Raw genomic sequence first — 20803 nt, 5'->3', positions numbered from 1 at the left:
TACATTATCATTACCAAGACAGACTAGACAGAGCTAACCTTCCCAACTAATATATCGTGAATTTTCCATTAATTCCCTTAATAAAATAATTCGTACTAATAAAATTTTACATGAGTTCTTAATGAAAACACACGCCATCAAAGGGACTATGAAGCAAAATACTGTTAAACCACGAACTATGGCATATAACATCGATCCCACATCAGTAACATAAGAAGCCCCTGCAAGTGAAAAATGATAGACCTCCTCAGCATCAGGGCATCTGACCATAGTTAAATAGGCTCCATTTCACATTGCTACTCTCAGAATCTTAAAAGGGAGTAGCTTCTACTGCCTACCACAAGTTGGGTGCTTTGTGGAACCCTTTATTCGGTCCACCTGACTACACTGCAGACATTCCTCTATAGTTCTAGCCGAGTTCAGAGCTACAACTGCAGTGTCTTGGGAGACGAGTGGGTGAAGTGAGATTATACTTTGACTCTCTTACCCCCACGCAGATCAAATACAGCTACAGAAATCAAGACTGTCAGAAAAGCTGAATGGAAAAGAATCCAACACAGCATTTTTACAGAATGTCTCTTTAGCAATCATGCCTCAACTCACTGCTGACTACTGATAAACTATTTTACATAATTGGGTCATCTTGCCTAGCCAGAAGTTTTTTTTTCACTATCCAAGGATACTGATACAATTTAAGGTGTTAATGAAAAAAAGTGGAAGCCAAAATCATTTGGTTCAACTGCTCTAGGAAAAAATATACAAGATAAAACTTCAATTATAATCCGAGGATTTCATTTCATTATTTAGACTTTATTTTTCAGTGCAGCAATTATTTCCAGTTGGCACAGATTGAGACAGAATATAAAAGTACGCTTTACAGACTATAGCATTTCTGAATGAAAACTTTTCTCAAGAATCACAGAGCTCTTTCAGATCTAACAACTGAACATTTATTCTCCACTCTCTTGACCTAATATTTTTTTTCTGCCTCTTTAATTAGAATTAAGAGAATATAAAATTTAGGAAAACACCTAACTTTTATAAATGCCACTAAAAAAAAAAACCTCACATACCTATCTCCTTCTAATTTGGGTATATCTGAGCAACTGGAGGAGTCTTCCAGCCATGCCAAAGTTGGTCTCCTGGATTCAACTGCTGAGCTTGGCTCTCCCGACAGAATAAGCTGTTGTACAATTGCTGGATCATAGGCATTAATTTCAAACTTTAAGTGCACCTAAACAAATGAAAAGCCTAAGTTTAAAACTGATTTTTTTCCTCAACTACTAATCTATCACTTCAAAATTGAAACATACCTTCATAAGTTTGGAAACATCCCATATGCAGATCTTTCCTCGTTTTGTTGCAGCAGCTAGAAAATGAGGGCAGCTCCCCGACCCAAAGCAAGATATTCGGTCAGTTCCATCCGTACAAGGAAACTGTGCAGGACTTGTTGCGAGAGTGACTGACAACGGCACATTCTGTGTGTGCTCACCTTTCACAAATGGGCAGTTTGGGGAATGTCTCTCGTGTTCAGACCTTTACACAGATTAAGGAAGGAAAAGTTTACTGAACAACATTTAGCTATTAAATCTGTAGATTAAAAGAGAACTCCAGGATCTTTCCTTTTTTAAAAAAACAATTAATTAGACTTTATTAAAAAGACTCAAATACCAAATCACTCCATCTGATCAAGATCACTAACATTCTACCACTCACTTTGGTAGCAGTTACTCTTCACTTGAATGGATTACATAGAAGGTCAGTCTCAAATGACACAGAACACTACAGTATAATTTATACTCTATTAACATACTGATAAAATTGTTTAAAGTTCTGGTAATTCCTCATAGTTTCCTACAACTGTAAATAAATAACTACTCTGTTTCAGTTTAAAATTCTCCATAAAGGTACAACAGGTAATAATAATGTATTATATATTTGAAATTTGAGAAACAAATATCTTAAATTAGATCTTAACACATGCACACACACAGAATGGCAACTAAGCAGAGGTGATAGATATATTAATTAGCTTGATTGTGGTGGTCTTTTCAGAGTGTACATGTACCAAAACATCAAGTTATACACCTTAAATATATGTAATTTTTACACGTCAAAGATATCTCAATAAAGCAATTTTTAAATTATATATAATTATATGCATACTTATATTTATCAGTGGCCACAATATAAGTGATATAGAGTAAAAACTCAACAAATGCCATTCGTAACACAAAAAATCTTTTAGTAAAGATCTGAAAGCAAAAAGATCTATAGAGTATGGATAAAATGACCTAGATTAAGAACACACGTAGGTGAATAGGTGGCTCAGTCTGTTAAGCACCCGACTCTTGATTTCGGCTCATGATCTCATGATTTCTGGAATCGAGCCCCGCACTGGGCTCTGGGCTGAGAGCACATAGCCTGCTTGGGATTCTCTCTCTTCTTCTCTCTCTGCCCCTCCCTCTGCTCACTCCCCCTCTCAAAAATAAACTTAAAAAACAAACAAACAAAAAAAGATGCACAAATACATCTTATACGTTAACTACAGGACCAGACCAGATAAATAACCTCTAAACAAAATTTATTTTGGGGGCACCTGAGTGACTCAGTCAGTTGAGCGTGGGTCTTCCACTCAGGTCATGATCTCATGCTACACGAGTTCGAGCCCAGCCTGGGCTCTGTGCTGACATCTCAGAACCTGGAGCCTGCTTCAGATTCTGTGTCTCCCCTCTCCCTGCCCCTCCCTGGCTCGTATGCTGTCTCTTCCCCTTCTCTCAAAAACAAACAAACACTAAAAGAAAAAGCTTAAAAAAATAATTTTCTCAAATATTGAAAGCAGGATCAACTTTTACACTGAAAAAATTACCTCCCCAACTTTGTGACTACTTTGTTTCTTTCTGGTTATTCTTTTTTTACTTTCACTAGCTGTAATTACACAGCATTATTTGAAATGCCAGGATGTTTCTACCAAAAAAAGTCTTTTTTTTTTCATTTCCATGGCAAAGAAATAAAAACTATACTTACAAAATATGCTATTCCTTGGGGTGTACATATTTCTTTATACAAGGTACCTACAACTTACCTATATCCATATGTAAATCCTAGATAATCTGTAATACACAGATGTCTTACATAATTGCTTTTACATGGCATCCCCCAAGCATATATTTCAACTGGATTCCCTCCAGCTAAATCCTAATATATTTTTCTCTTTCCTAAGTTTTAACTTTTTAATTAAAATGTTATTTACACAAGTAACACATGATTATAAAGCTAAATATCACTCAATTATAATATCCAATCCCAGTAATCTCTTTTCCCACCTCCAAATGACCACTTTTATGAGTTTAAGTGGTATATTTCTAAAATATTTTTTATACATATAATATAGGGTTTTTCATTTTAAAGAAAAAGTACTATTATATGAATCATTCTACAACAGATCTTTTGATAAAATAGCATACCTAAAAGTTACTGAAGGTGATTAATAGAGAGCAAACTATTGATTCCTTTTATTTTTACTTGTTGGATAATAGATTTTATGAGTATACCATATTTTGTTTGGCTATTCCATCCTGACAGGTATTTAAGATGACTCCATGTTTACAACTGCAGCTTCCAACCATTTTTATGCCTCTCTGCATACAAGAGGAATTAGTTCTCTGGGGTAAATAAGTACAAGTAGAATTAACAGATAATAGGGTGTGCTCAATTTATTTTTTAAAAACTTCAATCTCCCTCCAAAGTAGTTCTACTGACTCCCACCATCAAAATGTGAGAGTCCCATTCTCCACTTGTAAGTCTTCCTTCTTTTCCCCCTTACAGATTCAGAAGGTACCTAGCTCAGCTCCCCAGCTGTGCTCAATCTTATTTCCTCCTACCCATTTAGAAAACTGTCCTCAGGCCATCAAAAATACTATCAATTGCTCAAATTTGAAGAATCCTGAATCCTTCCTTGGACAAAGAAGGGGTAGAATCTTTGATTCTGTGACCAAGCTGAAAATCTGAACCAATTCCCCACAATCAAAATATTTTTGAATAAACTTATATTCTATAAAATCATGACATAATTTTTCAGGTGGGTTAAATAACTGAGGATCAGCCTGAGAAACTAAAAGGACACATTAAAATGGTTTCTAGGGGTGCGTGGGTGGCTCAGTTAAGCATCCGACTCTTGATTTCAACTCAGGTCATGATCTCACAATTCTTGTGTTCAAGCCCCACGTCAGGTTTTGTGCTAACAGTATGTAGCCTGCTTGGGATTCTCTCTCTGTCTCTGTCTCTCTCGGTCTCTCTCTCTCTCTCTCTCCACCCCTCTCCCACTCTTGCAATAAATTAACTAACTAAACAAATAAATAAAATGGTTTCTAAGGGTGACTAGGTGGCTCAGTTGGTTAAGCATCCAACTCTAGATTTTGGTTCAGGTCATGATCTCATGGTTTGTGTGCGCCAGCCCCACCTCGGGTTCTGTCCTAAGAGTGTGGACCTGCATCAGGTTCTCTCTCCCTCTCTCTCTGCCCCTCCCTCATTCTTGCTCTTGCTCTCAAAATAAATAAATAAACTTTAAAACAAACAAATGAATAAATAAAATGGTTTTTAGGGGCACCTTGGTGGCTAAGTCGGTTAAGTGTCTGATTCCTGATTTTGGCTCAGGTCTTGATCTCATGGTTAGTGGGTTCAAGCCCTGCATCAGGCTCTGCGCTGATTGTGCAAAGCCTGCTTGGGATTCTTTCTCTCCCCCACTCCCTCAAAAATGAACATTTTAAAAAATAATAAAATAAAATTGTTTCTATATCTTGGGGTGCCCAGGTGGCTCAGTTAAGCGTCCGACTCTTGATTTTAACTCAGATCATGTCATGAGATCGAGCCCTGTGTTTAGTGCAATCTGCTTAAGATTCTCTCTCCCCTGCCCTCTCTGCCCCTGACCCACTCACATTCTCTCTCTCTCAAATTTAAAAAAAATTGTTTCTATACATATATAAATGGTTTCTAGGGGAAAAGACTGAGTTCCAAATAGAACTTTAACCTAAACTGGAAACTGCATGTGTTGACTCGCAGTCCACAGATGTTTCATGCAGTATACCCCACTGCAAGCTGGAATCCATGCACACATTCCAATAGACTTTAGCTAGTTCACCCCATTCACATCAGCTGATTCACATTCAGAAACCTCAAACTAATTTTACTACAAAAGAAACGATGTATCTTAAAACCAAATCAAATTTTGGCTCCATCACTTATTAGCCATATCCCCCTTGACAAATTTTATTTTCTGTATTTACATTGGGATAATTCCTATCTCACTGAGTGACTATAAGGATTAAGTTGGGACTATTCTCCATTCTCTCCTATAAAATGATGATAATAATATCTACTTCATAGGGCTAATGTGAGAATTAAACAAGTTAAAAATATATAAAGTGCATAGGATGGTATGTGGTAAGTGGCATTATATAAATACTTGTTATTATAATTACTATTTCTATTAATAGGACCTCAGTTATTCATAAAAATTAGGTTTTGATACATGCTCTCTAATGTTTAACCAAGTGCTTCCCTTATTCTTTTTTAAATTTATGTATTTATTTTGAGAGAGACAGTGCGAGCAGGGGAGGGGCAGAGAGAGTCCCAAGCAGGCTCCACACTGTCAGGTCAAAGACCGTGGCAGAACTCAAACCCACAAACTGTGAGATCATGACCTGAGCCAAAACTAAGAGTCAGGTGTTTCGCCAACTGAGCCACCCAGGTGCCCCAAATACTTAACCAAGTACTGAAGTTTCATCCACTAGAATTCAAATTACCACAGACTCCCCAAAATTACTTCAAAGTTAAAAACGTAAACCGTAGGGTGCCTGGGTGGCTCAGTCAGTTAAAGCGTCCGACTTTGCTCAGGTCATGATCTCATGGTTGGTGAGCCTGAGCCCCACATCAGGCTCTCTGCTGTCAGAATAGGGCCCACTTCAGATCCTCTGTCCCCCTCTCTCTCTGGCCCTTCCCCACTCAAGCTCTCTCTCTCTCTCTCTCTCTCAAAAATAAATAAACGTTAAAAAAAAAAAACTTTAAAAAAATGTAAATTATAAGGCCATCCTCTATGGATTCCCTACTGATAGGCTGCCCTCAACAGACCAAGATTAAACTGCTGACGTTTATCATGCTGTATCAACTTACTTTGTCAAAGCCTTCTGGTTTCAGAGCCTAATTCTATTTCTTTGGCACTTCTCCCATGTAGATTTTAGGAAGTCAAAGACCTTAGCTACTATACGCCAAATGATGTGACAGAGCATAACACTCTCATTCTCTTAGGACTAAGGCAAAAATACAGATGGCAAAAAGGCAAAAATATTACTGTATCTAGACGAAATAAGGAAAGTTTAAAAGCCTACTTATAGGACTAACTTAGCCTATCACATCCAGAAAAATCAAAACTCACCAAGGTTCATCAGTAGGTTCCCAACAAACGAGACATACGCTACAAGTAAAACACATGGCTCTATCATCTCCAGATGAGGCAGGCTGCAAGTTTATAAAGAAGACAAAAAGCTTAATATTAAAATAACCTTTTAATAAAAACACTTCTTAAAAAGTTCATAATTTTAGGTAAAATACCATACTGAGGAAAAGACAATCTATACACCGGTCCCAAAAAGACAGTGAGTGCCCTAATGCTTAAACATTCGCTTTATTCGAAAAATTGTGTTTCATCAAAAAATGAGCACTAAATCAAACATGGAGGCACACACATACTCAATCTCTGATCTAGCATCTTCTAATTGTAGTATTAAAGTATTTGAAATACAGCTAAATATATAAGGAAACAGAGTCTAATGGATTTTATTATTAAAAACTGAATATCATACAACACAAGAAAGCCAAGTAAAAAAGGAAAGCTAACTAGTGAACCTAATTTGTGTCATATTCTTCAAGACACAAGACAAAATGCCATATATATAAAATGTATCAAAATCTGAACATATACGTCTGAAAACAAACATTAATATTTTTGAGCACTTAACTCTACTTAGCACCTACTATGACTACAGATGTAGTAAATTTACTATATAGTTAAAAAAATATATATATCTGGTTTCTGAAAGAAAATAGTTATGAAGCATTAACTCAGCTGTTAGTTACTTGTAACAAATATTTTTTCCTTTTTGTACACAATTCAGGATATAGGAGATAGCCAGTCAGTATTATGATCAAATGTCCAAGAATGAAACTCACACAAATGCAAAAACAAAAGCACACAGCAAGGTTGCATAAAGTAAGTTTCTGAAAGAGTATTAAAATGTTGATGATTTTACTGAAGACTACAAAAGCATACTGAAAAACATGTTTTCTGAGTCTTTTTCACCTGATGATAAAATCCAGCTTGAGCCATGGGATCTGGTTGTGCCCATCTATAGCCTACATGAGGCCATGAGGTAAATGTCTCCCGTCTGTTAGCTTCACTATACATCAATGATCTAAAAGTAAACATACTTTATGTAATCGAAGGTAGGCATCAAATTATAGTGACGCTCCAATTTAACAATGAAGAAAAATTTTACTAAATTATCAACAAAAACTGGGAACGGACTAATGACCAAGTTCCAATCTGTATTTTAAACTAAAAATGATTACTTTTAGCAATTTCCCTTAAACAGTGTAGGCAAAAAGAAAAGATTGATGGCTACAACTGATAATTCCAGAGATAGATTAAATTAACGAATGTTGCAGAATTACCAAGCAGAGAACAGAAAATCTAGAAACGTAAAGATAGAGAACCATATGCTTTCATCATGTGCCAAGTTTTACATAAATGGATAAAACCACAACCAAAGGAACAGTGGTTTTATCTCAACCTTGTTGAAAAAGTATTTTCTGGTTTAAAAAAAAATTAAGTAGAAAGCAGTTTTCCTTTTGTTCTTTCTCCAGAGAATTCCTTTTCCAGGAAAGCTATACCCTTCAGGGAATCATCAAAAAAGGAAATCTTCATATATGTTTTCATAATAAAATATATAGCTTGCTGTGACTAAACCTATAACCTAGGCTATGTTTTTAAGTGAGTTTTTTTAATTTACTTTTTAAATTAAGCTCTATGCCCAACGGGGGGCTCAAACTCACAACCTCAAAATCAAGAGTCACATGATCTACCAACCAAGCCAGCCAGGCACCCCAACCTAGACTATTTTTTTAAAGAATGATACCCAATTAAGAAAAAGTCTAAATGGCTTCAAGAAAGAAAGAACTGGTAAGCAAAGGTTATTCCTCCAAATACAAAAGTTCAAATGATAAGAGGAAGGGGGAAAAAGAGAGAAAGTGGTATAAAGGTCATCACAGTGAGACCAGAAAAATACTTTTCTCTAAATTCTTCCCTAAATTAGCACATAATTTCTTACAATATTGCCAGGGAATTTAGGTTTAACTCATAATTGTGTTCTGGTTTAAAAAACAAAACAAAACAAAAACAAAACAGGGGTGCCTGGGTGCCTCAGCTGGTTAAACATTTGGCTCTTGAATTCAGCTCAGGTCATGATCCCAGATGGGATTGAGCCCCACATTGTGTGGAACCTGATTAAGGTTGTCTCTCCCTCTCTCTCTCTCCTCCTCTACCCCTCTTCACCACTCGCTGGCTCTCACTCACTTTAAATTAGAAAAGAAAAGGGAAAAAAACAAAGTTGTTGGGTTAGAAAAGCCTTATCATTCACAGGCTATAAATGTCTTCAGGATTTGTGTCAGACAGAAAATTGTCCACTTACTTATATTACCTAACAAAAGAACAATAGCATCTAACAGACCCTGACTCAAACCTCCAACAGACCTAAGTTCATGAATGTCCTTATGAGGTTCCTAGATGCATTTTTACTGAAAAAAACAGCACCGACTACATCAAAATTAGTATTTTGAGACATTTAAACACCTCCAGAAACACTGAATATCCTATCCACTGAACGCATTTCCTAAAATAAGACATTTACCACAGCTTGCATGGATTTCTTTAGAAACCTAGCTACTGTTTGCAAAGAAAATAGCTCTGAAGGGCTGTTTTATAATCTCAAGATAGGCACAGCTCTAGGAAAAGAAATACTTATTCCAGGTACATATTTCCACCCCCCTCTCCAGACATAGTCTAAGGAATATTTTAATGACAGCCATACTACCTATTACCTAAAAGCTATTCAGATTATAAATGATAGTTTCTACATTTTACCCAAAAGACACAGATTGCAATACTGCTACAGAATATAAAAATCTTTCCCAAATGTTAACCAAAAGAAGTTATTTATATAATAGAATCACTCAACAAAAAAACAGGCAACTGATTAAGCAAAAGTCTCAAGTTTACCAAGACATAAGCTAATAAATATTGCAAACTAATGTAAGAGCCACACTTAATAGAAGTTAAAGCTAATTTATTCGGTAGTGCCTTTGTTAACATCAGCATGTACTATTTATAAATCTACTTCAGAAAAAAAGCATAGGAAGTTATAATTCACATCCAGTGAAAATGTGAAAATGTAAAATTTTCCCCATACATGGGAAGGCAAAGGTGAACTTATCAAAATTGCTAGATTTAATATTTCCTTATAGCATTTCTAAACTTCAGTACTTTTAGTAAGAACCTGATATATGTTATTTCAAATTTAACATTTAAATGAACATATTACTGACTTTTTAATTAGTATCACACAGAGTAGGACCTCAATAAATCTCTACTGAAGAAAATACTGGCCAAACCAAGATTTTTGTGAACTGCTTAAATCCAGGGGAGGAGGCACAGAAACTGTAATTCAGTATCACCCTGATTTTTCAACTCTTCTCATTTTCTAAGTAGGAAAAAATATATAGCTCTTCTACATGGATTCTGGCATGGCTTTTCAACTTATGAAAATTTATCTCAAAGGTCACAAAATTTCAACCAGGCAAAATTCTTCTTCTCTACTGAATAATTACATTTTTAAGTGGACTCAAATATTTACTATGTACAGAGCTGGAATTTTCAAAGTACAGTTTTATGGCCTCTTTAAATACCTCCCAGGCACCAAAAGAAATTATTTAATCGCAATTCAAATACTAATTCACTTCAGTATTTTGATATGAGAATCTGAATGGTTTTCAAAATTATTTTGAAATACATTTTCAATCATAATTAAATTTTTGTTATTCTTGGTTAATCAAAACCTAATCGGTTCAATTTCACTGTCACATCTCTTCATGAGCAAGGTTATACCTGTCCACAGAACGGCCTGGCCCCACTCCAAGTTCTGGACGAGCACTAGGTAAGAGGTAAGACAATCTGTCCATCACTGAGGACGCCACAGGTAAGGCAGCAACATTTTGATTTATTTTCTTGAGTTCATTCACAATGGCACTGGCAATGGACTTCAACACATGATGAGGAAGATGAAATGTAACTGTGGCCCACTGAAATAAATTGGGAATGAAAGCAAAGAAAAATGTATTCAACAGTTTAAACCAAAACTATAACTTATACATTACAAAATAAAAAACTATTTATCAGTTTCAGGTCAGTTTACTCTATTAACTCAACATTTAAAGCAGAAACTTGCAATTATAGAAAAAAATGAAACCTCAATTAGAAAAAGTTTAGAACCTGATGGTAGCACATCTTCTTACGTATGCATCAACAATTGAGGATAACGAAAATCATGTTGTTTTTCATATTCCTCCAGCACATTTACAATGTTAAGCACAAACTAGGCACTCAAACATCTCCACTCATAAGAACATACTTGTGTATATACTTGTGAACATACTTGTATATATAATACTTGTGTGTGTGTATATGTATGTATGTGTGTGTATATATATATATACATGTATATATATGTATGTGTATATATATGTGTATATATATATATATTTATTTATTTATATACTTGTACAGTGTATCACTACTTGGCATATGAGGATTTACTTCAGTTTAGCAGACTCTTATGTATTTGTTGTCAGTTAATTCAGCGGAGCAACTAAAAGCACAGATGTTGTAGTTACACAGACTTGGATTCCAAGACCATCTTCATCATCAACTATGTGACCATGATCAAATTAACTTCATTCTCCTGCTTCTGTGATATGGGGAAAAACAAATACCTACTCACATAATGTTCTTAAGAAAATTCAAGTGAGAATTGGTACAATCTTTAATACAGTAAGCATTCAACAAATATTAACTATAATTATTTAACATAAAAATTATTTTAAAAGTTAGAAAGCGAAGATGCTCAGTATTATCCTTCCAGAGAAATAAGTCTCTAAAACCATTTCATTTTTATATCCTATCCTTGCTCACCTATGGTTTCCACTGCGTCTAGTACATTCTAGGCAGCCTACTAAATTACTTATCTAACTAGAAAAACTTGTGGTCACAGACACGACTTAAATTGCTATAAAGAGAGACAGAAAGAAATTGAAAGCCTCTTACTTTGTTTCTAGAACTAACCCATTCATAGGTCCAGAGCCTCTTGCTTGAATCCCCTTGAGAAAGGATACTACAATATTGTCCCACTTCACTGTAAATCATACTTCAAGCCTTCCCCAAAAGCACCTGTAGACAACATTCACTACAGTCACTGTCTATGAGGAAATAGAAAATATTATGATCTTTCAGGCACTACAAAGCAGTGGCACTGAACTAATTTAAAACATCACTGTGGTCCACTAGTGAATGTGGGGATTTGTGGTGGTCAAGTGATTAATGGAGTTTTTTCCCAAAGTTGTCTCAGTGAGCTCTGTGGATCCCCGTACCTGTGTTGTAGTTATTTGTCCCATTACCAAATGCATAATAGGAAGAGATATAAAACAGACAACTAGAAAAACTTCCACATTGTTTCTCTGGTCCTCTCTAAAAAGTAGTAAAGGAACAAAGGCCAAGCGGAAGCACCTAGAACTTCCATTCTCTAGAAAGCTACTAAACCAGAACAATACCACATTCTTGAGGAAATCTCTGAGATTAATGCCACTATAAGAGACCTGATAGATACAGGGGAAGTCAAACTATCTCACCTTCCTTTAACTTCATTTTCATTTATCTTACCTTCATTAATTGGCCTGTTTGGCCAATGCAAAATGTAAATGGATCTGAAAGAAAAACTGTGGATTATAAACTATCAGGTGACTTCAATTGCAGCTGCTGTTCCAGATGACGTTTCTTTACTGCAGAAGTCAACAAATCCCTTGATATCTGGTAGGCAGTTACAGTTTTGTGAAATACTCTTTCTTTATACCAATTTTTAAGGACCATCCAAAAGTACACTGCTTTTATATGGCAGTAACACCCAAGCTTCAGTCTTACCCTGGGACTGTATCTCATGCTCTTTAGCGTATCTAATCTGCAGAAATCTTGATGAACTTAACATCCTGCAGACCACCACACTGGTCTACTACATCATGCTGTAACACACTATAGCATGACGGTGATTGGTCTGCATGAGGAGAAAGTAGCAAGGAACTTACATGCCTTAGTAAGACACATGCAAGCCAGAGATGATCAATAATACCCAGAAAAACTCAGAGTCCTACAGCTTCTGTGAAGTTTCTGGAGGTACAGTGGACTGAGCATGTCAGGATAGTCCTTCCAAGGTGAAAGACAAGTTGCTTCAACTTACAGAAGCAAATACTGAAAAAGAGGCACAATGCTTGGTAGGCCTAACTGGATTCTGGACCCAATATTCAGTATATGTGAGTGTGTAACTCTATCAATTTTCAAAGAATACATGAGGCACAGAACAAGAAGCTCTGCAGCAGGTCCTGGCTGAATCACGAGATATTCTGCCATCTGTACCAGTGAGCATATTCAATGACATGAGAAGTGTGTGTGGCAAGTGAAGATCCTGAAAGGCCTATCTGACAAGCTACACTGGAACAACTACCAGCACAAACGTTAGGGTAAAGCCATGCCCTCTTCTGTAAATAACTGTTCTTTTGAGAACAGTTTCTGGCTTCCCAGTCCTGACAGAAATTAATACCAATCCATGAAATATGTGTCTGTGCAATCAGAGCTGCCCAACACAAACTAGATGTTATATGTTATATAGATGTTATACACCAAACCATAATACTGGGCACAAAATACAAGTTTCCTTCATTAGGTGATTTATAAATCAGTCTTGAGAAAGTCCAAAAGGCCAGTTTTGGACAAGGTGAATAAAGCAAGTAACTCAGACTTCTTCAATATCTACTCTTGTTATAATCCCGCCTTCTCATTCAGCATTGATGGCTTCACAGAGAACTACATAGAAGGTAAATGTGGAAGAAAAACTTTGGCTCTGATTTACAGATGGTTCTGCACATCTGTACCACCCTAAAGTGATGGCTACAACATCACAACCTCAATCAGGATAGTAGTGAAGGTAAATCTTCTCAGTGGGCAGGACTTCAACCAGTATATTGGCTGTTCTCTTTGTCTGGATTGAGTACTGCCCATAAGTAAAGATCCTCACTGATTAATGGACAGTAGCTAATGTTTTGGCTGGATGGTCAGGCATTTGGAAACATCAGGATTGTAGCCAAGGGTAAAGGTCTATGTACAGACCTCTCAAAATAAACACAGAATGTGAAAATATTTATGAAATACACAAATGCTCATCAAAAAACATCTACTCCTGAGGAAATCGACAAATTATACACATTGTATTAGTGTCACTATACGGTTGAGACCTAAACATAACTAAATTTTAGTAGTTACTATCACCTAAGGATACATAAAATATTTTTGGAACTTTGTGTCTCTCATTTCTGGGGACAGGGAGAGGGAATCTTCATTTATAAAAAGTAAAAGCATCGTATTCTTGTTGTATCAGTATTAAAGGTTCAGGTATGTACAGAAAGTGTGTATGGAGATGGTGAACAGTCAAAGGGTACGCTGTGCCAATTATCAAACTACGATCTCTCAGCTCCAAATGGACCCTTTATTTCTCTTCCCTATCATGCTAGGGCTAGGGCTCTGCAAACTGCATTTCTTCTTTGCCAGCCGGTTTCCTGTCTGTCAGGTTCTGACACAAGGAACACAGGATGGAAACTGGAAAGCACGATGGGGGGGTGGGGGGGCGGGGGGCAGACGACTTCCCCTTGCTATTCCTTGTCACTACTGTCAACGCTGTTTCAGCACAGGACCTGGTGGCAGCAGTTGATTCTTATAGTCTTCAGCATTTTGTTTTGTTTATTCAGCATTCCCAGAACCAGTCTCACAGAGCTCCTCAGAAGCAGTAACACCAGCCAAGCTGCACCTCTCTTCAGAGATCTGTCTCAGCTCCACAAGCTCCAATCCCTAAACTCCTGAGGTACCAGCTGGGCAGCAGCTCCTCCTGAGAAGTCTGAGTCCCAGACCCATAGGGCCTATTCTCTAAGCCTGTATGTGCTGACAGCCCTCATTTCTTGTTCCTCCAGACCAAGGTGAGAGCTGCTTCCTGTAGTTACTATCTGTGTGTTTACTCACGGTTTCCATTTCACTTTTTCAATTCCCAAACACAGGTTAAAATCAATTCTTTATGATAAATTCTCTCTGTTGAAATGCATAGTATGGTTTCTATTTTACTAAATGTCTCATCAATGGAATAAAAGTTAATGTATCATTGTAAATCTATATTAAAAACTCAGTATCAGGAAGGATACAGCTGATCTGACGATTAACAGCAAAGATACTCAAGATACATTCTTAAATTTAAAAAGCAAGATACAGGGGCGCCTGGGTGGCTCAGTCGGTTAAGCGTCCGACTTCAACTCAGGTCACAATCTCACAGTCCGTGAGTTTGAGCCCTGCGTCGGGCTCTGGGCTGATGGCTCAGAGCCTGGAGCCTGCTTCGGATTCTGTGTCTCCCTCTCTCTCTGCCCCTCCCCCGTTCATGCTCTGCCTCTCTCTGTCTCAAAAATAAATAAACGTTAAAAAAAAAAAATTAAAAAAAAAAAAAAAGCAAGACACATGCTACAGTCTGAATGTGTGTTTCCCTCAGCAAAATTCATCTGTTGAAATCCTAACCCCCAAAGGTGGTGGATGGTATCAGTACTGGTAAAGCCTTTGGGAGGTACTTAAGTCATGAGACTAGAGCCCTCATGAATGGGATTAATGCCTTTATAAAAGAGACTCCAGAAGGACCCCCTGATCTTTCCAGCACGTCAGGACACAGTGAGAAGGAGCCAAGTATGAACCAAGAAGAACTTCATCAGAAGGCAACCATGCTGCCACCTTGATCTTGCACTTCCCTGCCTTCAGAACTGTGGGCAATAAATTTCTGTTGTATATATGCTACCCAGCTAGTGGTATTGTTACGCAGCCCCAACAGATGATAGTACATCACGACATTTTTGTATAGTTACAACTGTACTTGAGAAAAAAGGTATTTATAAGCACAAAAATTATTTTTAGGAAAATGGTTTTTACTTTCTACCTTACATCCTTTGGTACAGAAATTTTATATGTATCGCATTTATAACTTAGACAAAAAAGAAAAATCAGTAAAATATACCCAAGGATTTAATTCAATGCATCATCTGGCACAGACATACTAGTCACATCACCCCAAGATTATTTCAACAAAAACCCAAATGGCCCCCATTTTCAAATACATATTCCATTTCTCACTGAAGCTCATCACCTGACAAGGAGCTCTCTTTAAGCCTCTCAACCAACATAGAGCCACCAAGCACAGAAGCTTTAGGAACAAAGTTAAGCAAAACAGTTCCCATAACCTGAAGTTAATTAAACCTCAGTAAAAACAGTTTCAACTTGAGGTGACTTATAAACACATTTTTTTCCCTAAAGGAGAGGAAAAATCTAGAAATGGAATATTTTCAAGGGGAGATGGAGAGTATGGGAAAGACAGAGAAAGGCAAAAGTATGGAGGTGTGAAATAATCCCAAACAAGGTAATTTTGTTTTAACCTCTTACCTTAGCAACTTTATGGTTTGCTGCAGTCTCATGGGATGTATTTTTTAAACCATCTTTGAGCTGTGTGATGAACAAATCATAACCCTCCGTACTAGAAATATCTACCTTTTCTAAACATGCTGATAAGAGCTGCTGTGCCTAAATTTAAAAAAAAAAAAAAAAAAAAAAAGATGAACACAGAAAATTAAACACAACAAAAAATGTTACACTCAGATCCTTATTCAAATATTTAATTTGTAATGATTCTAACAAGTACCATACTGCTTTTACTTTTTTAAACAAACTTAATCATATATTGATTTGAAAGGCTGTTAAAAATTAAATGAGATAAAGCAATGTATTCAGTGTAGTATCACAGAATAAAGCTTCAATACATGGGAGCTATTATAAACCACAGCAAGATAAAAAAAAAAAAAAAAAAAAAAAACTGGACAAACTGACACCATGCTCAAAAATGAAAGGTAGGGGCGCCTGAATGAATGGTTCTGTCAGTTAAGCACCAACTTCAGCTCAGGTCATGATCTCAGTTCGTGAGTTTGAGCCCTGCAAAAGGCTCTGTGCTGTTCATGCCAAGCCCACTTCGGATCCTCTGTCTCCCTCTCTCTCTGCCTGCCTCTGTCTCTCTCTCTCTCTCTCTCTCTCTCTCTCTCAAAAATAAACATTTAAAAATAAAATGAAAGATAAAATTTTAAAGAGATAAATGTAAAATCTTTCAATGAGTTTTAAATACTCAAAGTAGGCAAAACCATAAGAGGGGCATTCACTAAGTCATCAGGTAATATAAAAGAGCCCTCTGTATTGTTACCCACATATTCAAAATGAACTATCTTAACAGAAATGTGTGGTCAACATATGGAAAAGAATACATCCACACTGATCTAACCAAACCTAGGACCCCATACTTCAGTGAAGACAGTGACAAACTAATGTGGTACAGTAAAGGATGCCTGGGATGGTGGAAGGTCTACAAACAATATTATGTGAACAACACAGTTGTAATTATTTAGGTAAATAGAGAGAAATCAGCAAGTGGATGTTAAAGGTCAACAAGGGGAAGAAGGTGGTAAAAGTCAGGTAAATACCTAACATTTCAGTCAGTAGAGAATGAAAAATACTGACTTGAGGATCTATTTCATTATAAATATTCCAATATTTTATTGTAATTCTATAGTTCTTTTTAAAACCTGAACAGTTTGATACCATCTTTCATTGTATTATATCCTTTATTAAGATATCAACCTTAAGTCATCATCTAGTATAAATTCCTCAAATTAAAATGAAAAAATGTTCAATACAACTAAAACTAATTCTCTGTCCAAAAACTGTATTTATTTATTTTTTAAGTTTGGCACAGAGAGAGAGAGAGAGAGAGAGAGAGACCAAGTGGGGAAGAGGCAGAGAGAGAGAGAGAGACAATCCCAAGCAGGCTCCACACTTTGCAGAGCCCCATGTGGGACTCAAACTCACACACAGTGAGATCATGAGCCAAGGTGAAACCAGGTTGGATGCTTATCCAACTGAGCCACAGTTGGCTTATCCAAGTGCCCCATCTGTCCAAAAATTTTAGACAAGACCCCAGATCCAGATATTCTGTTGACAAAAAGAGGACTACTCTCTTTTTAGAATTCAGACTTCCAGCAACATTCTTTCAATATTAACATATAACTGATAACTGTGATATAAAACTAAATATGAAATCTAAGTTGATATATATATATATATATATCAGTATCTTTTTTTAATAGCCTTCCAAAAAGAGAATAAAAACATTCATACTGCACTTTATTTTTACACACTGATACTTTTCATGTCCTAAAAATGGAAAATATGCTATTTTTATAAACTCGTTTTATCAACTAATCATATCAATCCACCAAATGCAAAACACTTCATAATTAACAAATTGGTATGAAGACAAAAATGGTACCCTACTTTATTACGGAACACAGCATTATAATCTTTTATATTCTACTTAAGATGATTTAATCCAGTAACTTTGAAAAATGTACTTTTAAATTACATGAACATCAATGCACACACAAAATAATTTAAATTAAGGTGGACTTACAAATTAAGTAATGAATATGTAACACTACAGAAAAATACATAGAGCTAAAATTTTAAACTGGGATTGTTAAGAGACATGATACATAGCAAAGATAACTCCTTTCTTTTATATTTTTAAAAAAATAAAGAACTACCTCTTCTTTCTCAGTCTTCTCAGCTTGATGTGACCATGTGACTAAATTCTGGCCAAGGAGATGAGCATGAAAAGGATGTATATGAGAGAGGTTATGAAAGAGATCAAGAAGGAATGAAGGAGAGAGAGAAAATGGAAGGGAAGGAGGGGAGAAAAAGTAGAAACAACGGGAGAGAAAGAGGGAGGGGTCACACCCCTTCCCTGAGTACTCCCCTGGCCTTTTGCCCTTCCTTTTGCTATGACTGGGAAATACTAATGAGACTGGGAACAGCTGTCTTGGACTCAGGAGATGGAAGCTAACTGTTGAGGGAAGTAAAGTTACCCCTACCCTTAGCCCTGCACTGTTACTGAAAAAAAAAAAAAAAAAAAAGTATTGCTTAAGTCACTGTATTTTGGCATCTCTATCACAATTTAACCTGTACGGTTTACACTTAAATACCACTTCAATAAATGTCAATTAATTACACAGAGGAATTAAACAAACTTGTGATCTAGAAGTCAATTCTTTATTCTATATGTACAAGAAGGGGTACATATATAATGTTGTCAAAGGACAACCTAATTCCATTTAACAAGTAACAGGTCTGAAATTATATTAAGTAGAAAAGTACACTGATACTTATTTCAACTTACCTCTGTAACAGGTAATTCAAGCTGAACCACATCATCCTGCTTTGAAACTGGAGTTTGCAGAGCAGTGTCTAACAACAAGATTCCATTAAGGTCCTTCCTACACCCTACTGCATAATCATCCACAAATATAACTTTATCCACCGCAGATATATACTGACATTTCACCTGTCCACCTGGTTTAGCTGTCAAAAAAACAAAAAGTCAACACTTAGGTTTAAAGGCCAATAGTCCATTAAAAATACATGTTTAAATGGAAGCTAAATACAGTATTTAATCCTGGAATGGAAAAAGATTGCTCTAAAGGACATTATTAGAACAACTGATAAACTTGCAATATGTACTATAGCTTAGATAAAAGTATCAATATGAAATTATCAGAACTTGACAACTATGGAGAATATAATTGTTCTTAGAAATAAACAGGGGCTCCTGGCTGGCTCAGTTGGAAGAGCAGGAGACTCATGATCTCAGGGTCATGAGTTCAAGCCCCACGCTGGGTACAGAGATTAATTAAGTAAATAAAACTTAAAAAAAAAAAAAAAAGAAAACAAATAAACCTAGAAATAGTAAAGGGTAAAGGGGCATGATATATGCAACGTATTCTCAACAGAGCAAAAGTATGTATATATGTGCGGAAATGACAAGCAAATGTGAAGTATTTAAAATTAAAATTGGTAGAACAGGGTGAAATGTACAGGGAAGTTCTTTGTACTATACTATTTCATAAAGTGTTCAGAACAAAATTTTTAAAAATTAAATATTTGTCATTTTGTGCAAAATTCAATAAGCATAAAGTCAGCATGGACAGTTTCTAGGTAATTACCACAAAAGTTTTTGAGGTCTTTTATAGACGAGATAAAATTATGGAAAACTATAACCCAGGTTAACAGAACTAGTAAAGCCTCTAGTTCAATCCTCACCGAGAAAACACCATCAACTACCATTGAAGATCAATGTTTTCTGAAGTTTCTGCTGAATCAGTATCAGAAGGGTATTTTAATGGAGAAAGTCAGTAAATAAACGAACCATTAAATTTCTCAGAATAAGTTAATTTCTCAGAATAAGTGGAATTTCAAGAAGACTTACAAAAGCCAGGACAGATGGGCACGAAGCTTTGAATATAATACTAAATAAATTTTTTTGAAGATAACATCAGTTTCTACACTTAAATTCAGACTTATTAGATTAATATTAAGTGTTTCTGCTACAAATAGAGTTTCTGTAAAAAAGACTTTGAAGAATGATCAATTGTGAAATTTTTATTCCAACAGAGAAGATATTTCCCTGTGGGCAAGTAATCCTGCCAGTATATCTCATCCTAAACTCCCACCACAACTCTACAGAACATCCCAGAAACTAGCACTGCTACTGCCTAATGATACAAAAGCAGAAAAATGGAAATAAATCAGGGTCCTAGTCCTCAATCTCCAGAACAACTATAAAGCATGTCATGATCAATGAATATTGGGTTGACATTCTTAATCCCAGATTGTTATAGCTCTTTTGGACTCTAACAGACAGCTTGGAGGCATTACAATACTGATTAGGAACTAACTCATTACCTACATAAAACAAGACAAAAATTTCTATAGTCCAGTCTCAGAAACAGAGGTTTGAAATACTAGTTAGCATACAGGATAATAATCTCTGTAATACAATAAAATAGGAATATGTACCTAGCGATTCTGGTATCTAGGTAAAATGGAAAGAAACACAAATTATAGAAACTCAGAGTAAAATTGGGTAAGAACTTGCAAAGATCATTTCAAATCTCCAAAACTCATTAACGATAATATTTTTTATAAATAAATAAATAATGTTTATTTATTTTTGAGAGAGAGAGAGAGAGACAGAGTGTGAGCAGGGGAGATGCAGAAAGAGAGAGGGAGACACAGAATCCGAAACAGGTTCCAGGCTCTGAGCTGTCAGCACAAAGCCCGACGCAGGGCTCGAACCCACAAACCACGAGATCATGACCTGAGCCGAAGTCAATGCTTAACCAACTGAGCCACCCAGGCATCCTAACCATATTTTTTAAAACTATTCTTTTTTTTAAGCAATTTTAGGTTTCTAGCAAA

General features: G+C 36.1%; 1 protein-coding gene across 15 annotated transcripts in view; it reads right to left on the bottom strand.

The window, feature by feature from the left end:
- The window catches only part of BIRC6 (baculoviral IAP repeat containing 6), a 224586-nt gene that overhangs the window by 179006 nt on the left and 24777 nt on the right, over window positions 1-20803 (bottom strand). For all 15 annotated transcript variants that reach the window (XR_015248981.1, XM_086700326.1, XM_086700335.1 and 12 more), the window contains exons 2-8: window positions 18726-18907; window positions 15893-16030; window positions 10217-10410; window positions 7358-7469; window positions 6434-6516; window positions 1314-1536; window positions 1074-1234 (exon numbers count right to left, since the gene is read on the bottom strand). Coding sequence is in view for 14 of the 15 variants with exons in the window: in XM_086700326.1 (XP_086556452.1) it covers window positions 1074-1234; window positions 1314-1536; window positions 6434-6516; window positions 7358-7469; window positions 10217-10410; window positions 15893-16030; window positions 18726-18907 (1093 nt within the window). In the remaining variant the exon portion in view is untranslated. The remainder of the gene's footprint in view (window positions 1-1073; window positions 1235-1313; window positions 1537-6433; window positions 6517-7357; window positions 7470-10216; window positions 10411-15892; window positions 16031-18725; window positions 18908-20803) is intronic.

This window comes from Puma concolor, chromosome A3 (genome assembly GCF_028749965.1).
Source record: "Puma concolor isolate L17-30 chromosome A3, mPumCon1.1.hap2, whole genome shotgun sequence".
Taxonomy (NCBI): domain Eukaryota; kingdom Metazoa; phylum Chordata; class Mammalia; order Carnivora; family Felidae; genus Puma; species Puma concolor.
The sequence above is the reverse complement of the archived record's forward strand: the minus strand, read 5'-3'. Positions and strand labels throughout refer to the sequence as shown.